The sequence below is a fragment of the Lissotriton helveticus genome, chromosome 1_2 (genome assembly GCF_964261635.1).
Source record: "Lissotriton helveticus chromosome 1_2, aLisHel1.1, whole genome shotgun sequence".
Taxonomy (NCBI): domain Eukaryota; kingdom Metazoa; phylum Chordata; class Amphibia; order Caudata; family Salamandridae; genus Lissotriton; species Lissotriton helveticus.
This window is the reverse complement of record NC_136058.1, coordinates 390919420-390938945: the sequence shown is the minus strand read 5'-3', so window position 1 is coordinate 390938945 and position 19526 is coordinate 390919420. Positions and strand designations below refer to the sequence as shown.

General features: G+C 45.0%; 1 protein-coding gene across 2 annotated transcripts in view; it reads right to left on the bottom strand.

Annotated features, from left to right (window-relative positions):
• LOC144806283 (uncharacterized) overlaps positions 1-19526 on the bottom strand; it is an 80616-nt gene that overhangs the window by 28836 nt on the left and 32254 nt on the right. The window contains exons 3-4 of one of the 2 annotated variants that reach the window (XM_078672674.1): positions 11088-11244; positions 1823-10909 (exon numbers count right to left, since the gene is read on the bottom strand). In XM_078672674.1, the coding sequence (XP_078528800.1) occupies positions 8027-9994 (1968 nt within the window). In that variant the 5' untranslated portion in view covers positions 9995-10909; positions 11088-11244 and the 3' untranslated portion in view covers positions 1823-8026. Of the gene's footprint in view, positions 1-1822; positions 10910-11087; positions 11245-19526 lie in introns of those variants that run through there. The other variant, XR_013605753.1, reaches the window with a different exon arrangement.

Genomic DNA, 19526 nt, shown 5'->3' with positions numbered 1-19526 from the left:
CAATAATTTCAGATAATTTACTGATAAAGATATCAGATAAAGATCCCCTAATTTCTTATACCTTGTGGTATCAAAAATCTGCTAGAATTAACAGACTTCTCTTCTAGATAAATCCAGGTATGAGATGGTAGTAAATGTGATTATCAACTTTCTGTTATTTTAACACAATTTCTCAGTGCACAGAGTATTTTCCGAGATTTCCCTTCACCACCATAGTTGGCATGCTTCCTTATTGGGAATCTCCTTACACCATCATACAACCCCCTCACTGAGAGGGAGGAGTTCAGGCATATTTTGTTATTGAGAAAGATATACTAAATACCACAATAATGAGCTCAGGGTAGTGGGGGCAGCAGAGTGAAAGTTAAAACTTGCTAAAGGGTATGTTGTTTCCATTATTTGTACTCCCCTGGGCCAAGTTTAAAAACAGGACACTGTGGGAGAAATATATATGCACAGTTAGAGTCAATAAGAGGTCAACATGTTTCAGCCTATTAACCCTCCAAAGAGGTGTTTGCAGCATTCTTCAGGACTTAATCAAAAGTTCTGCTGCTCAATGTACTCAATAAATAACAAGCATTGTAATAGCCAATAGGTCTCGCCTTTGGCACCTTATAAGTGTTTAGCCAAGCAGATTCAGTAACAATGTGAAATAATTTCTATTAGAAAAAAAGAAGACTATAAACTAACTAAGCTAGATGTGACTTTATAACTGGTTAATCGAACGTTTCTGGAGGTTTCGTTTATATAAACAACTCCTTTTCTCTATGGTGTGTCATATACAATTGATGCTCTAAATTCTGGTAAGAGTACACAACGTCAAAAAAAACAATACTGCTTTTATATCAATTTAGTTTTGAAAGCTTGAAGTGAAAGACAATTCTAAGTGGCATTTGGTTATGAGTAGGCACTAATGACTATTTCCAGATGACAATGTAATTAGCATTTTTTATATAAGATGTGTTAAAAGTATGGGTAGGGAAAATCGCTATTTTGGCCAAAGGCTCCCCTTTCTATATGCATGCGCGTTTTAATTTGTAAAGAGAATCACAATGTGTTATGTGGTACACTGTAATGTTAGATGAATCTGTTTTACCCTTCTGATAAGCAAGGGATGAAGATGAACCGTTTTTTCGTCCCTGGTTTTAAATGGATCCAAGTTGGAGCAGACGAGGTGTTGGCTGACTTTACCTCAGAAAATGGTTGTTTCCCGCATGCTGCTTTCATGCGACTTAAATCCCTTCAGTGGAAGAGGCGGCTGCATGCCTGCATATATGGCCAGATCAGTACTTGGCAGTTTCCGTTCTCCAGTGGGGCTAGAATAGAAGCTGTTAGAGGGCAGGGGCTTACCTTCCCATTGGTGCAGCAGGTGCAGTGGCACCAGATCCCAGATGCCTTAAAGGCCCACTGAACCCTGATAACTGCTGTTTGTCACAGTTCAAACAGAGGCCTGAGGGGCCCACGGAACAATGATTATTGCTGTTTTCCACAGTCCAAATAAAGGGCAGAGGTCACATTTCCTTTCTTGCCTTGGGGCCCAGGGCACACTGGCTAGGCCACTGGTTAAGGATGCAGTGGGGAAGAGGTGGCGAGACGGGTGGATTATCTAAACAGCTCGACGATGACTTCATGCCTGGGTATTAAAGTACCTTTTATGGTCTCTTAGAGTTTTCAAAGTAGGAGTGATTGTCTCTTGGGATAGTATTATGTATAACCCAATCAGAGTCCTGCGCTCTACCCTAGTAGTGATACATCAGATGGATTCAGCCACGGACACAAGCGCAGTACTCTAATTGGGTTATACATAATACTATCCCAAGAGACAATCACTCCTACTTTGAAAACTCTAAGAGACCATAAAAGCCACTACTGAGAGATTGGGACACATTAAGTCCCATGTTAAACTAGTTTAACAGATAGAGTCACCACAACTGCGGAATCTGGAAAACAAAAGCAAAGCTTGAAGCTCCACAAAATCCAGAATGTTATACCTTGTGTCCCATAGAAGGAGATCAAACAGATAACTGATTCCTCTCTGCATCTTCCAACAGTGAGGATCGAATTAAATATGGTAATACCAAAAACCCTCAGTCTTCTGAGAGACATATAAACTCCCAGACAAATCCTAAGGATGAAATTTGGAAAGCTTTGGTCCTGAAGAAGGTGAATTTAATTTATGTTTAACAGAAACGCACATAGGCCAGTGACACATCGGAAAGCCCTACTCGAGGATTAAACCAAAAAGAAGAAATAGCTAATACCAAATTGACGGACTGCATCTCTTGAATTTTGGAACTTTATGAAAAAGAACAAAGAGGAATAAGGAGTAGGCTTTGTCGAACCAGATGTTTTTTATTGTGATTTAGCTTGTGTGGTATGTTAGAGGATATGAAAGAGTAGAATGATAGGTGAGAATGGAAGAATGATGGAGATAAATTTGGGTTCTGTTGGAACACATAAAACATTGTTTTGAAAAAATGTAATATGTTCTTGTCCAATTTGAAAGAGTAATGAGAACTGTGTTTTTGTGTATCACTATGTTTACAAGAAATAACAAAAAAATGTGGAAAAAATAGAAATGTTTAAAAAAAGTAAATATATAAATATTTCTGAAAAATAAACAAACTTCAATATAAGACTGATGTTTGTGTATAGTGTCTATGCTGTAAGATAAATGCTTTGTGTAGAGTCATTACCATTTGAAGAGTAATATAGGCCAGATAAGAGGTTTCTCATTGTATTGGATTTGGGACTATCTTACATGGACAAGGGAAAATAGTGTTTAGGCCCTGTCCTATCCCAATCACTGCTTTTGTTCCCATGGTTTGTCTGTGCCAATTGGACTTTCAGTTATATGTGTGTATCAACGATATTTTGGTCATCTGGCGAGGTGAGATCAATCTATCACTACCTTCGGGAAATCGATTTGTAAGAACTAAGAGTGTGGCATGCCAATGACTGCTTCCACAACAACTTCAAGAAAATATTGTACTACCTTATAGTCCCTATTAAAGTCCACAAACGGAATTTTCATGAAGTAAACAATTGGTTTAATAAGGAATTCAGACTTTCACGTAGATATCCTTCACAAAGGACATCTCAGAAATCAGTCTGGACGGAGAGAGGTACAAAAGGGCCCAGGCTCGGGCTAAGAAAGAATGGGAGGAAGAAAGATGGCAGAAACTCAAATTGGATTGCTCTCATAAGAATTCCACCAGGTTTTGGGCACTTGTAAAGTGGAGGAGAAAGAGGTCTCTGCTTCACCTCTGCAAAATAACATTTCTTCTCAGACCTGGGTTGAACATTTCTCCAATCTTTATTCATTCACTCCTTCTAATGAGCCGGACACTGTGCTGAGGACTGTGTAAACAGACAACTCTATAGCTGAACCTGGCCCTTTCCTTTACCTGGCCAACATCCTCAGCTCTGTATGTAATAAACAGAGGTAGAGCTTCAGGATTAGACAGCATTCAAGCTTATATTCTTCTGCTAGAAAGAGATAAATTGTCTTGGTATAACCTATTCTTAACTAATGCCATTATCAGTGGTGCCCCAGTACCTGACTCTTGGAAGGGAGCGGACGTTTTCCCGATATATAAGAAGGGGGATAGATTCCATCCAGCCAATTACAGGCTGATCACCTTGATCAACTGTGCGAAGAAAATTTCTGCCCCATTGGTCTTGAGCAAGATTGAGGAATGGACTGCAGCTAAAGCCATTGTATCCCCCTTTCAGACAGGCTTTAGGAAGAAGATATCCACGATTCATCAGGTTTCCGCTTCCTTTCACTCTATTGGAAGATCGTTGTGGTCGGCAGGGATACTTGTATGTTGCCTTCATCAACCTTAAATCTGCTTTTGACACGCAGCAGAGTATGGAAGATTTGGGGTGATATGGGCCATCCCAGGAGGCTCTTGAGCCTATTGACCAGTCTACATGAGGGTAATTATGCCCAGCTTCGCTGGAGTACCCAGGGCCAGGTGACTGAACGATTAACTATCAATTAAGGTGTTCACCAGGGCTATGCACAGGCGCCCACCCAGTTTTCTTCTATATTATTGTTGTTCATTATCTGCCCTATTTCTCAATTGATGCACCATCCCTGGTAGGCACAAAACAAACAAGTTACTTACCTTCGGTAACGATGTATCTGTAAGACATATATTAGTTATAGATTCCTTAGCTTAGAATTACCCCCAGGCGTCAGACTGGATCAGAAGAAATCTTTACTTAGCAGTACCCCTACGTGTTGGTAGGTGGCATCGGTCGACTCCGCCTTTGTCATGGGCGTCGTGGTCGCCGGGATGACGCAGTGGTGTCTATTTAGACTCCGCTCCTGCGCACTAATGTCAGTTCAAATACGTCGTTCCATGCCAGAAACAAAGAGCCATAAAAGATACTGACCCGTGGTGCACAAAACAAGGGCCTATCCCTAGAAGTCAGTGAGCAGAATGGGGAGGATTGGGGAGGATTGGTGAGGAGGTAGGGAATCTATACCTAATATGTCTCTTACAGATACATCGTTACCGAAGGTAAGTAACTTTTCAGCTGAAAGAGACTATTAGTTATAGATTCCTTACCTTAGAATAGATACCTCAGCAATACCAAACCAGGAGGAGGGTCTGCGAACTAAGTTCACACCAGGAAATCCTGGAGAACAGAACAGCCGAAAAAGCCATCTCTCCGGACTTGGCTGTCCAGGCAGGGATGCCCACGTGGCTGTGAGACTGATGTCAACCAGCGGAACTCCACGTCCCAAAGCAGTAGTGGCTGCCGTCGCCCTGGTAGAGTGGGTGCCCAGTCCTACTGGAGGTTCCTTTTTAGCCAAAGAATAACAGATCTTAATGTATAGGAAGACCCATCGAGAGATGGTACCTTTGTGCACTGCCCGACCTTTCTTGATGCCCACATAATCAGCAGAGTTGATCGTCCACCCGGAAATCTTTAGTGCGGTCAAGGTTGAATGACAGGATACGTTTTGGGTCCAGACAGCGGAATCTACCCTCCTCTTTGGGAGGGTGCAGAGGCGGGGAGAAGGTGGGCAATGTGATGGTCTGACCTATGTGGAAAAGAGGTCATCACTTTGGGCAGAAAAGAGGGCTTAGTGCGGAGGACTTCTTTGTCTGGATGGACAGCAAGAAAGGGAGGTCTGGAAGATAAGCCTGAAGCTCACTCACCCTGCGAGCAGAGGTGATGGCAAGCAAAAAAGCAGTCTTCAAAAGAGGCGGAGAGGACAATTATGTAGGGGCTCAAAGGAAACACACATAAGATAAGTGAGGACAAGATTCAAGTCCCACTGGGGCATTACGAAAGGAGAAGGAGGAAAGAGATGAGTAATGCACTTCAGAAATCTGTTAACAATAGGATCGATGGCCATGCTCAAGAGCTCGGGGTACCAGACTCTTCGTGGCCAGTCAGGAGGCACAAGAATGACTTGGGACCGGTCGCGTTTGATCTTCTTCAGCAATTTTGGCAGAAGTGGTACAGGCAGAAAGGCGTACAGGAGGCCGCAACTCCACTCTCTTCGTTGGTGAATAGATCTAACCAAGGCTCTCCCCACTGCTAAAAGAGACCTTGCACCACCTTACAGTGAAGACGCCATTCGTGATCCATCATGCACCGGCAGCAGAGTTTGTCCGCCCTGGCGTTGAGGAAACCTGCTAGGTGTTGAACCACCAGAGGTATGCCCTGATGTTCCAGCCATGTCCAAGGAGAAGAGCCTCTTGACATAGGGTCCACGACCCGACCCTGCCCTGTTTGTTGCAGTACCACATGGCGGTGGTGTTGTCCGTGAACACCTGCACCACTCTTCCTTTGACAGAAAGAAGGAATGCCTTCAGTGCAAGACTAATCACCCGGAGCTCCAGAAGGTTGATGTGGTGCCTGGACTCCGCCAGAGGCCAGAGACCTTTGATCTCCACCATTCCCATATGGCTGCCTCATCCCAGGAGTGACACATCCGTCACTACTGTGAACTCAGGTTGGAGAAGGGAGAGGGATCTGCTGTTGACCCAATCCTGGTTCGTGAGCCACCACTGCAACTGACATGCAGTCCCCACCGAAATCCAAACGTCATCGGTAAGATTCCCTTTTGCTGCGCCCACTGGAGACCACGTAAATGCCATCTGGCATGATGCACCAGCAGGATGCAGGAGGCCAAAATGAGGCCCAGCAGCCTCAGGGTCATTCTCACCGAAAACCGGGATGGAGGCTGAAACATCGGTGTCATAGCCCGAATATCCTGGACTCACTGGTCGGGAGGATAGACCCGAAACTGCGCTGTGTCCAGAACCACTCCGATGAAAAGGAGCTTATGGGAGGGAATCAGGTGCGACTTCAGCACGTTAACTGTGAACCCCAGCAAATGCAGGAAGACCGTCGTAGCCTGGAGGTGGGAGACGACAGCCTGGGCAAGCTCGCCTTCAACAGCCAGTCGTCGAGATAGGGGAAGACTGGAACCCCTGATCTGCGCAGATGTGCTGGCCCACCGCCATCACTTTCATGAACACCCGGGGTAGCTGCTAAGGCCAAAGGGGAGCGTGGTAAACTGAAAATGGGTGTGGCCTACCATGAACGGTAGGTAATGCCGGCGAGCAGGCAAGACGGAGATGTGAAAGTAAGTGTCCTGGAAGTCCAACGCTACCATCAAATCTCCAGGGTTGAAGGCAGACAAGACCTGAGCCACGGTTAACATCTTGAACTTCGCCTTTCGGAGAAGCGGTTGAAGTCCCTGAGGACTAAGATAGGATGCAGGCCTTTGTCCTTCTTGGGTACCAATAAATAGTGGGAGTAGCAACCCGACCTACTTCTGGCACAGGGACGCGTTTGATAGCTCCCTTGGCAAAGAGATCCGTAACTTCCTGGAAAAGAAGGGCCAAATTATCCTCCAACATGGGATGAAATCACCACAAACGGCATGACTATTACGCATTCCACTGCTAGCGGAACCCCGCGTAGACCGCCAGAGGTTTTTTATCACTTTGCGGAGTTCCTCACTGAGGAACACCGCATAGGCTTAATCTTATCATGTAAAAATAGATACCAGTCATATGTTAAGCAACAAGGGTGAGTAGAAACCTTTTGGGTGGAGTAAAATTTAAGACATTATTATTGTGATTCTTTTGGCAATTAGTTGATTTTTGCAAGTACTAACACGTCTCTGTGTAAAGTAAAGACCTTGAGAGTTTTGTAACTTTCAGATGCTCATATTGTGGATTCTGTTGCAATTACAAATATTTCCAGGCCTGAAATTTCTTTGGAGGTTGCATGCGGGCAGCCTAAGTTATCCTGCAAGAGTTTCTTGATCAATTCTATTGCAACTACAATATGTGCTCTCTGATGTAAAGTCAGGTTGTTAGAAGCTTTTCTGCAACTCAAGATACGCGTTACTTTTCACCTGTTGTGGATGCATTTCTCATGTTTAGTGAGATCTCCTTTCTGAGTAGAACGTTTCTGGCTTTCCCCCTGTGTATATGTCTTTAGTCCAGTGTGAATTCTCTCATTTGAAATGACATTGTATTCAAGTCTAAACCTTATCTGACACTCAGAACACACTTAAGGCTTTTTCCCCCGTGTGAGTTCACTCATGTCAAGTGAGAAGTAATTTGTAACCAAAACTTTGCTTGCATTTCTAGCACTCATAAGGTTTTTTCCCAGTGTGGGATCTCTCATGAAGCATAACACTGTCTTTCAGATTCAAGCTTTTATGGCATAAGGATGTTCTCCAGTGTGGAGTTTCTCATGGTGAGATAGCGTTTTTCTCTGCAGCTTTTCTGGCATTCAGAGCACTCATAAGGTTTTTCATCAGTATGGAGTCGCTTATAGTTAGTGAGGCTGTGCCTATCAAATAGGAATTTCTGGCATTCACAGAAATTGGTAATGTTTTTCCCTCTGTGCGTCTGCTCATGTAGAGTGAGATTGAGTTTAAAAATTATGCTTTTCTGGCATTTGGAGAACTGAATTATTTTGATGGTGTGTTTTCTTATGGCGCTTGTAACCATCTCTACCTCTGAATCTTTTCTGACATTTAGAGCACTGATATTTTTTTTTCTCCAGTGTGGATTCTCACATGTTCAGTGAGATGAGATTTTTGGCTGAAACATTTTTGGCATTCAGAGCACTGATAAGGTTTTTCCCCAGTGTGGATTCTTATATGGTAAGTGAGACTGCTTTTTTCACTGAAACATTTCTGGCATTCAGAGCACTGATAAGGTTTTTCCCCAGTGTGGGTTCTTATATGATGAGTGAGACTGTTTTTTCCAATGAAACATTTCTGGCATTCAGAGCACTGATAAGGTTTTTCCCCGGTGTGGGTTCTTATATGCTGAGCGAGACTTCTTTTTTGAATGAAACATATTTGGCATTCAGAGCACTGATAAGGTTTTTCCCCAGTGTGGATTCTTATATGATGAATAAGACTGTTTTTTGTACTAAAACATTTGTGGCATTCAGAGCACTGATAAGGTTTTTCCCCAGTGTGGGTTCTTATATGCTGAGTGAGACTGCTTTTTTCACTGAAACATTTGTCGCATTCAGTGCACTGATAACGTTTTACCCAAGTGTGGGTCCTTGTATGTTTAGTGAGTCTCATTTTATCACTGAAACATCTCTGGCATTCAGAGCACTGATAAGGTTTTTCCCCAGTGTGGAATCTCACATGTGCAGTTAGAAGTGATTTAAGTTTGAAATCTTTTGGGCATTCAGAGCACTGATAAGGTTTTTCCCTAGTGTGGTTTATTATATGCAGCGTGAGATGTCTTTTTTCACTGAAACATTTCTGGCATTCAGAGCACTGATAAGGTTTTTCCCCAGTGTGGGTTATTATATGCAGCGTGAGATGTCTTTTTTCACTGAAACATTTGTGGCATTCAGAGCACTGATAAGGTTTTTCCCCAGTGTGGGTTTTTATATGCAGCGTGAGATGTCTTTTTTCACTAAAACATTTCTGGCATTCAGAGCACTGATAAGGTTTTTCCCCAGTGTGGGTTCTTGTATGGCGAGTGAGACAGCTTTTTTGACTAAAACATTTGTGGCATTCAGTGCACTGATAACGGTTTTCCCCAGTGTGGATTCTTATGTGCCGTGTGAGACTACTTTTTATACTGAAACCTTTCTGGCATTCAGAGCACTGATAAGGTTGTTCCACAGAATGGGATATTGCATGTCGAGAAAGACTTTGTTTGTTACAAAACCTTTCCTGGCATTCAGAGCACTGATAAGGTTTTTCCCCAGTGTGGAATCTCAAATGTGCAGTTAGAAGTGATTTACGGTTGAAATGTTTTGGGCATTCAGAGCACTGATAAGGGTTTTCCCCAGAGTGGATTCTTGTATGTTCAGTGAGTTTGCTTTTGCAACTGAAACATTTCTGGCATTCAGAGCACTGAAAAGGTTTATTCTCAGTGTGGGCTACTCTATGCTGAGTGAGACTGTTTTTGTCAATGAAACATTTTTGGCAATCCGTGCACTGATAAGGTTTATCCTCATTGTGGGCTCTTCTATGCTGAGTGAGACTGTTTTTACGACTGAAACATTTCTGGCATTCAGAGCAATGGTAAGGTTTTTCACCAGAGTGGGTTATTAGATGTCGAGAAAGACTTTGTTTGTTACAAAACCTTTCCTGGCATTCAGAGCACTGATAAGGGTTTTCCCCAGAGTGGATTCTCATATGGTCAGTGAAGTAAGATTTTTGTTTGAAACTTTTTTGGCATTCAGCGCACTGGTAAGGTTTTTCCACAGAGTGGGTTAATGCATGTCGATATAGACTCGGCTTGATACTAAACCTTTTCTGACATTCAGAGCACTGAAAAGGTTTTTCCCCAGTATGGATTCTCATATGCTCATTAAGATAAGATTTACGCCTGAAACTTTTTTGGCATACTTTGCACGGAGAGTGGTTTCCCCCAGTGTGGATTCTCATATGCTCAGTGAGATAAGATTTACGCCTGAAACTTTTTTGGCATACTTTGCACTGAAAGTGGTTTCCCCCAGTGTGCATTCTGTCAAATTCTGTGAGATAAGATTTATGGCTGTATCTTTTTTGGCACAGGTAACTATTTTCCCCCAACTTCGGTTATTTTGCCTCGATTTTAGAGTCGGGCTTGTTTAGATAATGTTCAGCACTTATATCTAAAAGAAATTGTGTGTAATCTTCTGAACACTTGAATTGAGCAAAAAATGTCGGGAAGCAGCACTGTAACACCTGTTGAAATTTTTCTAGCAGATAATAGTCTTTAGGTAATGGCCTCTCCGACAGCAACTTAATTTGTGACTGAAGTTTTTCTCAAATCTATTTGTATAGGTTCTTAGCAAAGCAGTAATAAGGTGTTAGTCTGATATTTAACTATTAAACTAATCAGTACCTTTTTGCACTGATGTAATGGCAGTAACTGAGGGTGTTAGAACGTGCAGAGTACTATTGTGGATCATTAGTCGCAGAACATCAGTTCCTTCTACCTTTGCTATGTTTGGTGTAAGGTTAAGGTTTGTACTTCTGAAGATGAGGATATATTTACATTAGCTATAGCGCAACGGTGCTCCTATAATCCATTTTTATATTTAACAGTTTTACATATCACTCCTGCACACAGATAATTTTGAGGAGACTTACATGGAATTACAGAACAGTACACAATAAAAAGGAAACAATCTGAGATGGTCATGCACACAATACAATGGTGAATTTTTAAGGTTTTTGCAAAAGTGAGCAGAGTGGGTCGAGGTGTTATATCCCAAGGCAGATAGTCTCAAACATGAGTAACTGGTTAAAAACAGTTGTTGAACAAAGGTGATTTTCCAATCTTTTGCTTGTTAACGTGTCAGCTTTGTAGTCTTCTTTCAGCGTCTTTTCTTTGATGGTATCCAGAAGAAACCTTTAGTTGTAACTTTCTTTCATTCAGTGTGTGCTTCCTCTCTAGAATGACATGATGCTTTAGATGAACGTTATTCTGTCATGCTTAGGCAATTTGTCTTTCTGATAATATTTCAGATGAGGATGCTGAAGTGGTCTTTCTACATTATTTCTGATGCTGTGTGCACAGATATGGCTTTGCTCTGGGTTAAGGAAATGCAAAATTAGAGACTTCACTTACAGGTATAGTACTTTCCTCGCCACACTTAGATTTTTGGAAATTGTTTAAACGTAGAATGCTGGATGTCCGTCAGTTTTTCAAAATAATCCTTCTATAGGCACCGACATTCAGTTGCTTAGTGTTAAATCTTGCTTTCTTCGTCCGTACTTTCAATCACCTATAGTTTTAAAATTAAATAGTTAATACATGTACATTTCCAAAAATATAATTTACGAGCAAAATCAATGCAGAATTTTGAAAATGTTGAGCTGTTTTTCAGACAGGCCAGAGTGTAGAATGGTAGCATGAGAGTACTTGGATGTAGGAGTGAGGATTTGTAGACTTTTCAACATGCACCCAATGGAGTTGCAACATAGAATCCCAAAGGCAGATATGAAAGTCATATGGAATGGCACCAAACATATATAAAACATATATAAAAAAATATATACTATTAATTAATTTGTAATGCAGACTTCTGGGAAGGGAATGACTCCTCCACGGACAACAGCTGTTTTTCCCCTGCCCTGAGTTACCACCTACTTGTATCTGGTTTCCTGACTTTTGAGTTCTGGCCTCTGCCTCAAGCAAATCTATTGTGTGCTGCGAGGACTATGCCTAGACCTATCCCTCAACTATGGTCCCGAGTCCAGATAGGGCTACCAGACTGAACCTCCGGCGTTCCCACAACTGGCTACAGGAGGTGAAAGATAGGAAGGAGCCCCACTGGTTTCTCTCCTTCGACGCCGAGAAGGCCTTTGATGCCGTCCACTGGCCGTTCCTCGAGGGAATCTTGCGGAAATTTGGCTTCGGACCGAAGTACCGGAAATAGATACAGCTCCTGTACACTGGCCCCAGGGCCAGAGTCAAGGTAAATGGGAGGGTGTCTAGAGAGTTCCGGATCCAAAGGGGAACCCGACAGGGATGCCCGCTGTCCCCCCTCCTCTTTGCACTCACTATAGAAGCACTGGCCGCTAGGATTCGGCAAAATGCAGACATGCTTTAGGAGGACCGAATTGGATCCCGCACAGGAGAAAATATCCTCATACGCGGATGATATCCTGCTGTATATTACAAACCCCACGACGACCTTGCCCGCCCTATTCCACGAACTGGAGAGATATGGTGGAATTTCGGGGTATCGAAATAATTGGCACAAGTCAGTCCTATATGACCCCAGGGGGCGGGGAGACTGGGGGCAACTCCCGGGACAATTACGAACCACGGTGGAGGGCTTCCAATACCTTGGAGTTTATATAACCCTAGATAAAACTGTATCACTCCAACGTAACGTGGAGCGCGTCAGGTCGAACTCCATTGCGGATATGGATCGCTGGAGGTAGCTCCCTCTCACATTCCTGGGTCGGGCGGCCATGTATAAGATGATTGTCTTGCCCAAGTACCTATATGCCCTACAGAATGAGTATTATCCGCTCCCACCAGCTGTAATCTCCAGAATACACGCAGACTTGAGGGCCTTCCTTTGGTTGGGGAAGCAACCCAGAGTGGCGTTAACTACTCTCCAGCGACATCAATACAGCGGGGGGATTTCCCTACCGAACCTGGAGGCATACTACTGGGTGGAACATATTGCCCCAGTCAACGACTGGCTCCACGCTCCGGCGGGACACCCTACTTATGCCCTGGAACGACACAAAATGTCTTCGCAAAACCTACTGTATTACCTATGTGGTGGCACTCATAGGGAACCGCTCCTTCCGGCGACTCTAATTACCCTCCTATTATGGAACAAAGCCATGAAACGCACGGGTTGGGAGAAGACTCCCACGAGGCAGACGCCGCTCTGGCATTGCAGATGGCTGACAGAGCTTAACAAGCTGAGAGGCTTTCACAAATGGAATGACATAGGCATCTCCACTATAAGGGATGTGAATGCCAAAGGGGCGCTGAAAACCTTTTTGACATTGAAGACTGAATTCGGTTTGCACCCTTCGCAACTCTTCAAGTATGCGCATTTTCGACACGCTTGGCAGGCCCAGAATATACAACTAGCCGACCTTCCAGGATATGCACCATTAGAGGGAAGGCAACTACAGGAACAAATACAGGGGAAAGCGGTCTCACTCACGTATAAAACTTTAATAAATAACATGTAAGGCGATCTGACGAAACTTCGACGGAACTGGGAAACTGAGGTGGGAACTATGGACGACATTGACTGGGACACAGTATTAATGCACCCCAGAGACGTGGCTATTAAATCCAGACTGCGCCTTATCCAATTTAATGTGCTCCATAGAACGTACTATGACAGAGTACGTCTCTATCGCATGGGGAAAACGAACGACAAGAAGTGCCTGAAATGTAAACCAGAGGACGAGGACTTTTACCACCTGGTGTGGACGTGCGCCTCGATTCGCAAATACTTCGCGGAGCTGAGCGAGGTGATGGAGATCCCTCTCCAACCGGAACCCAGACTGGCCCTGTTGGGAATGACTAATGACGTCGACCTCACGAGACCCTTACTAACCTTCCTAATGCTGGCGTTAGTGGTGGCAAAAAGAGACATAGCAAAACACTGGGGGTCCTCGGTATCGCCGGAGATAGAGGAATGGAGGAGAGGGCTGGACATGTACATGGCCGCAGAAAGGGTCACATACAAGGCCAGAGGGGGCCCGAGAAAGTTCCGTAGGGTCTTGTCTAAATGAAGACACTACCATGGGTTGGATGGGGGTCTGTGAGGGGCCCGTCTTAAGCCGAGGAATGTATAACTCCATGAACACACCAGAAAGGCCTGAACATAAGATGCAGTGGGGGGGGGGGGGGGGGGGGGGGGGAGAATACTGATGTTGTTGACGTCAAGTCACCCTGGGACGATTGTCGCCAAAAATGGACAATGCCGAAGGGGGTGGGAGTGGGTGCTGGAAATGTGTGCAGTTAATTGCATGATTGTCATGTTTGAGTTATGATAAAATGAAAATAAAAATATATATTTTTTTTTAAACTATGGTCCAGAGTGTGAATCAAGGGCAATGAAATTAAGTAGTACTTTCATGTGTTCATTTTCTTCCACCTGATTATCAGTTTTTAGGTTTTTCTGCACCTGGATTTACTGGGTGCATAAAACCAGGAAACATTTTTTTCCCCAGACAGAAAAATTAGACTGAAAAGACGCATAAGACTCTGGGTGCAGCAGAAGCAGCCAAGACTTATGCTGGTTTTTTTTTACTAACTGGGGGAAACACACAATTCTTCCCTCTATTGGTGTTCACAGTCGTTGTCGGCCTGTGATTCGGCGTTGAGTGCAGAGCGTATCGATTAGACCCGAGGGGCCGAGCCGAGGAGGAGTTGACGAGCAGGCGGAGCCTGGGACGACTGCCCGGGTTTGTTTTGTGACCGGTTCCTGCTCTCAAATTTTTTTCCTGCTTCACCCGTGTCCTGTTATACAGGTGCTTTAAGTTCTACGGATTTGCTGTGGGGGCAGGAACGGCCGCTGCCTGCACCGCGGTGCTAAAGCGCTGCTGGTGCTGCTCGTGCGGCGGCTGCTGCAGGGCACAGAGGAGCACAGAGGAGCTTTGGCCTGCCGCCTGATTTTAGTCAAAAATGTGTTTATTAATTTTTTTTTTCCACAGGCAAAAATTACATCATCACTTGGTCCCATGCAGGGGATCAGAAAGCCTCAACAGAATTATAACAGGTCGACAAAGTGCATTGATCAATATAAACCAGCTCCGCCTCTTATTAGATAAGCCAAATGAAAGATACAGCTTCTAAGTGCCCCGAAGCTGAGACAGAGAGATAAAAGAGAAAAAAAAGATCATGCAACTTTGCTAAGCCAGCAGATAGGTCTAAAGAAACCTCAACGGCCTTCTGTAATGGTGATTTCTCCAGGTTGCTTCACCGAGGTGTTGTATGCGGAATAGCCAAAAAGCGTGGACAAACTCACCCTAACATGGGATAAGTAATTATGAATCTAACAAGGAACAAAGAAAAAAACAAAACACCCCCCACCTCACCCGTGGTGGCGGCGTGTTCATACTAACGAGAGGTTGGTCGACACTGGAGTTGTGATCAAAACTGGAAGAGATGGAGGGCTCTGATGTTGGAGGGACACACCGCAAACCGAAGACCATGGGAGAGGAAGGTGAAAAGGGGGCCCCATTTAAATTCAAAATTCTTATAATTATCCCTGATAATATCAGCCATACCTTCTAGGCTAAGCAGTCTCCAAAGATGAGAGTGCCATAGGGAAATAGCTGGAGCCTCCCTTCTCTTCCAGGCGGCTGCCAGGGTGACCATAGCTGCCCCACATGCACCACTCTTACAGTATGGGACTCAATTTCAGGCGACGACAGGTGGACTTCTTTTCCATCTCCATTCACTCCAATCCATTTCAATCCAGCTTTCCCCCCGGCCCAACATGAGGGACCCTTTGATGCCTGGATAAGGGGAGGGTGCTTAGCTCTAATACATTTATTTCACAATTTTGATCCCCTTACTTTTGATCAATGTCAAAGGGACTTTGATTCAAAGAACACGGAAAGATATCAGTATATCCAATAGATGCACTGCGCCCTCACACCTCAGATACGGGAGGCTGCTACTCGACCTCACACAACATTTGAGGCCTTTCTCACCAAGACTGCCAACATGAAAGGGGTGATCTTATTTATCTATATCTTCCTCCTTAAAACAGTGCTTTCCCCACGCCCCCGGTATATGTCTATGTGGGAAGACTTAATTCACCGTCCTAATTCCAGTTAGGAATGGACGCATCCTATGGTCCGACAGCGCACGCTTCAATCATTCCTCAGAGCTCAGGGAACTGACGTCTGATTTTACGTACACACCAAGCATTGAGCACAGCAGAGCTGAGCAAAGGAGTGGAGGGAAGTGCCTACATCTGCCGTCTGTAGTGGGACTGGCTCTGGATTCAGCTCTTGCTCCTGAACGATTGCCAGCATTCTCCCTTGTACTCTTCACAGCGATGAATAGCAACGAACAAACAATGAACAGTGAGTGGTGAGTGACAAGTGGCAAGAGGTGTGTGGCGAGGAGTTAAGGATGATCGGTCCGTAAGTCGCTGAGCGATTGGAGTCTGTAATACGTCTATAATACAAAATCCGAGAAATTATGCAAAGGGGAAAGTGACAATAGACTTTGACCATGTTGAAGTACCCCTCGACCCCTGAATTACTCTGCATGCCTAGACTACAGCCCTACCCGGAGTCTGGATATTAATCAATCGATTAATTAATTAGTTAATTAAATAAGTAACCAGCAGTACCATCGGATTCTGTACTGAGGTGTGCTTTGGAGGTGTTTTCCCTTGGAGGTTTAGAGATGTTTTTGTCCTATTAAAGCACCGTTTGGTCTTGTCACTGGCCTGTTTGATTCTCTGAAAGAAGCAAGGGGACCACTTGATCTGTTTGCATTTGGGAGGGAGCACCGCACTGTTTCGCTGCCTGGAGAGGATGAGGAGGAGAAAGCCCAAGTCTTGTCGCACCCGCTGCGCGGGTGCCGCTTCGCGGGTGAACTTGGGGAGGTGCTGTGTTGCTCTCCTTCCTGTTTCGAGGCTGAGGTGGGCTTAAGGAGGCCAGTGTCGAACGCTGCAGGGACTCCATATCCCAGGAACCCCTGCTTTACCTGCTACACCTGGTTCGCGTTCCCTGGCCCGCCCCGCCCCCTGGAAGGAGTGTGCTCTACTTATTAGTTCCGGGTCACCGCTGCACGGGAGCGTCCCGGGACAAGGGCGGGACCGTCTTAGGCCGTCCGGGGCCGGTGGGGGCTGGGCTGGGCCACCCCCCCTAACTTGTTCCGTTACGTGCATAGGTAGAGTATTCTTTGCACGAAAATCATTGCAATTTAGTTGTTGGCTGTGTCTGTGCCACGCCTTGTACAAACGCGGATGCCAATGACAACTCGATCTGGTAAGGGAAAGGGGGCTGGGGGAGGTTCTGTCATTGGTACGATGGATCAGTTTATCACCAGAGCAGTCTCGGCTATTGATAAGGAGATTGCTAATACTGAATGTCGTTTTTCCAAAGATCTATGTAATCAGAAGCGTTCTTCCCTAGGTCCCACTGGTCTGGTAGTATCTTCCGTACAGTCAGCAGATGACCTGCTTGTTGAAGGCTTTCCTGTCCCAGACCTGGCAAGACTAGGAGCCATTAGAGCTAGTCTCGACAGGCTCAACGCCCTAAACTGTAGCATATACCCGTCCACTCAGCCCTCACCGGGGGTTGATTTGTGCACGTTAACCGGGGATCAAGCTATTGAAAGTACTCCCATTTTCCCAGAAGATACCCCGGTGCAGCCAGAGGTTGCGCCCTCTAGCAGACCCAGAATTGTGTCCACCAAGCGGAAAAGAGCCACATTCCACTCAAGGGCTTACTACCTAAATCCTTCTAAGAAGTTAATGAGCAAGCACCCTAAGGCACGTGGAGGGGAGGTTGGGAATCACCAATCCACTGTTTCCAACTCTGCTCCTCATGGGGTCTCTCTATCCAGAGCTCAGGTGTCAAGTACCCCGAGTAAGCCTAAGAATGGGGGGCAGGCGCCCTCCAGTACATCAACTAATTTTGATAACTCCCTCTCCTTGGCCCAAATCGAGAAACTGCTGATGTCACTTATTCTCCCGGTCCTTGAGAGGGTGAAAGTTTTGACCGAGAGGCTCAATCGGTTCGAGCAGGCCACTCTCGATAACTTTTTCTCTCTCAAATCTCTAATTAAATTACACACTAAAATTAGTGGGGGTACCTGAAACGACAAAAGCCATACAGATGGATTTAACATATCCGGTTCCAAAAGGGCAATTAACAATCGAGGATGCATCAAGACCCATCGTGTGTGAAAACCCAACTATCCAAGATGGATCCATTGAATCCAATGTTCAAGCTGGTAAGAAGCCCGGTGTGGACAAGGGATCCAAGGGACGTCCTGCTAGCTTGACTGCCCAGAGCAAGGCCATTAATACCAACATGGGACGCAGCGAGGGACAGAAGGGTAACCATTTGGATCTAAACAAAAAAGCTACTGTACGCAAAAACGATACTGACCTTCCCACCATCAACCTACCCCCTGAATGCCAGCCATACGTAGTTGTGCTTACAGGGATACCTCTCCGTAAATCAGGCAATCAGGAATCGTATAATGAGCTTAAGAATAAAACGATGTTCTGGCTATCTGAAAATAGACCTTTGCCCAACTCATTTGATGGCCAGGTTCTCCATGTCAGAAGAGTTGGTTGGGTTGGGAATAGGCCCAAAGATCTGCCAGGGGACTGCATCCCGGTTAACTTCAGGGACCCTATAGTGGCCAGATACATTTGTAACCTCCTGCCCACCATAGGGAACACAGGGATTGGTACATTTGAACTTAGCCACTTTCAAACCGTCTCGGCCCCCCAACCTACTGTTAGTCAGCCTTCCAGGGGCTGGAGGGATAATTGGCTTTACTCGGATGCCGATTACGACTCCCACCAGCGTTGCATGCCCCTGGTCGGTAGAGCAGCTTTTAGGTCGGATTATGGCTGGTGACACAATCCCTATCCTTTTGTTAAGTTTGCTGAGTCCCCTACAAAGGATGGGGGTTCGTTTGGGTGTAGGACGGCATCCGTGGACCCTGATGGTAGAGTTTACAACAAATTCTGTTCTGGCCCCCCCGCTCGAGAGAATATCAGTGGGTTGGGGGAGCAGGTGATTTCCTCAGTGGAGACTGATGCTGGGTGTAGTATGGCGGTTACATTGCATACCCCAGAGGTGGCAAATTTGAGTAATGATTTAAAGATCCTGAGCTGGAATATAGCGGGCATCTCCAGGAAACTGGATGTTCCTGATTGGAACCTATTGATTGAGTCCTATGGGATTTGTATTTTACAAGAGACTTGGAGTGTGGAACCCTGTCATAAGGTTGGCTATTCTATGTTTTTTGCACCAGCTATTTCCTCCCAAACCCAGAGAGGTCGTCCTTCAGGAGGTCTCTTAATTTGGATCGATATCTCCTTGGGCTGCCACACTAGACAACTTGCTTCTAAATCTCCTGACATTTTAAGATTGTCAGTGAGGGGTCCGCACAGAGGGCTTACTATTGATATATTTAATATCTACGCCAGAGGCACTAATGGCGGCTCTGAATCTCCAATTATTTCTATTCTTGGAGAAGAGCTCAGTAAATGTAGCAAGAACGCAAATGTCTTGGTCGCAGGGGATTTGAATTGTACTTTCGAACCCCTGGCAGATGAAGACATTTTGAGCATTAGCGATGAGGATGGTAGAAGGGGCATCCCAGCCCTTACCATTCCGCCTATTAAGAGATGGTCCCAACGGTCCATCCAGCATAACATCCTGACTTTAGAATTTGGTTTGAGGGCAGTGAATGGCAGAACATCTTCAGACCCTTCAGGTGCCCACACATACAACAGGGTAGACCATTCCTCACGGAAAGACTACATTTTACTCGAACTAAAGCTCTGGAGTTATTTGAGAGACATGGAGATAC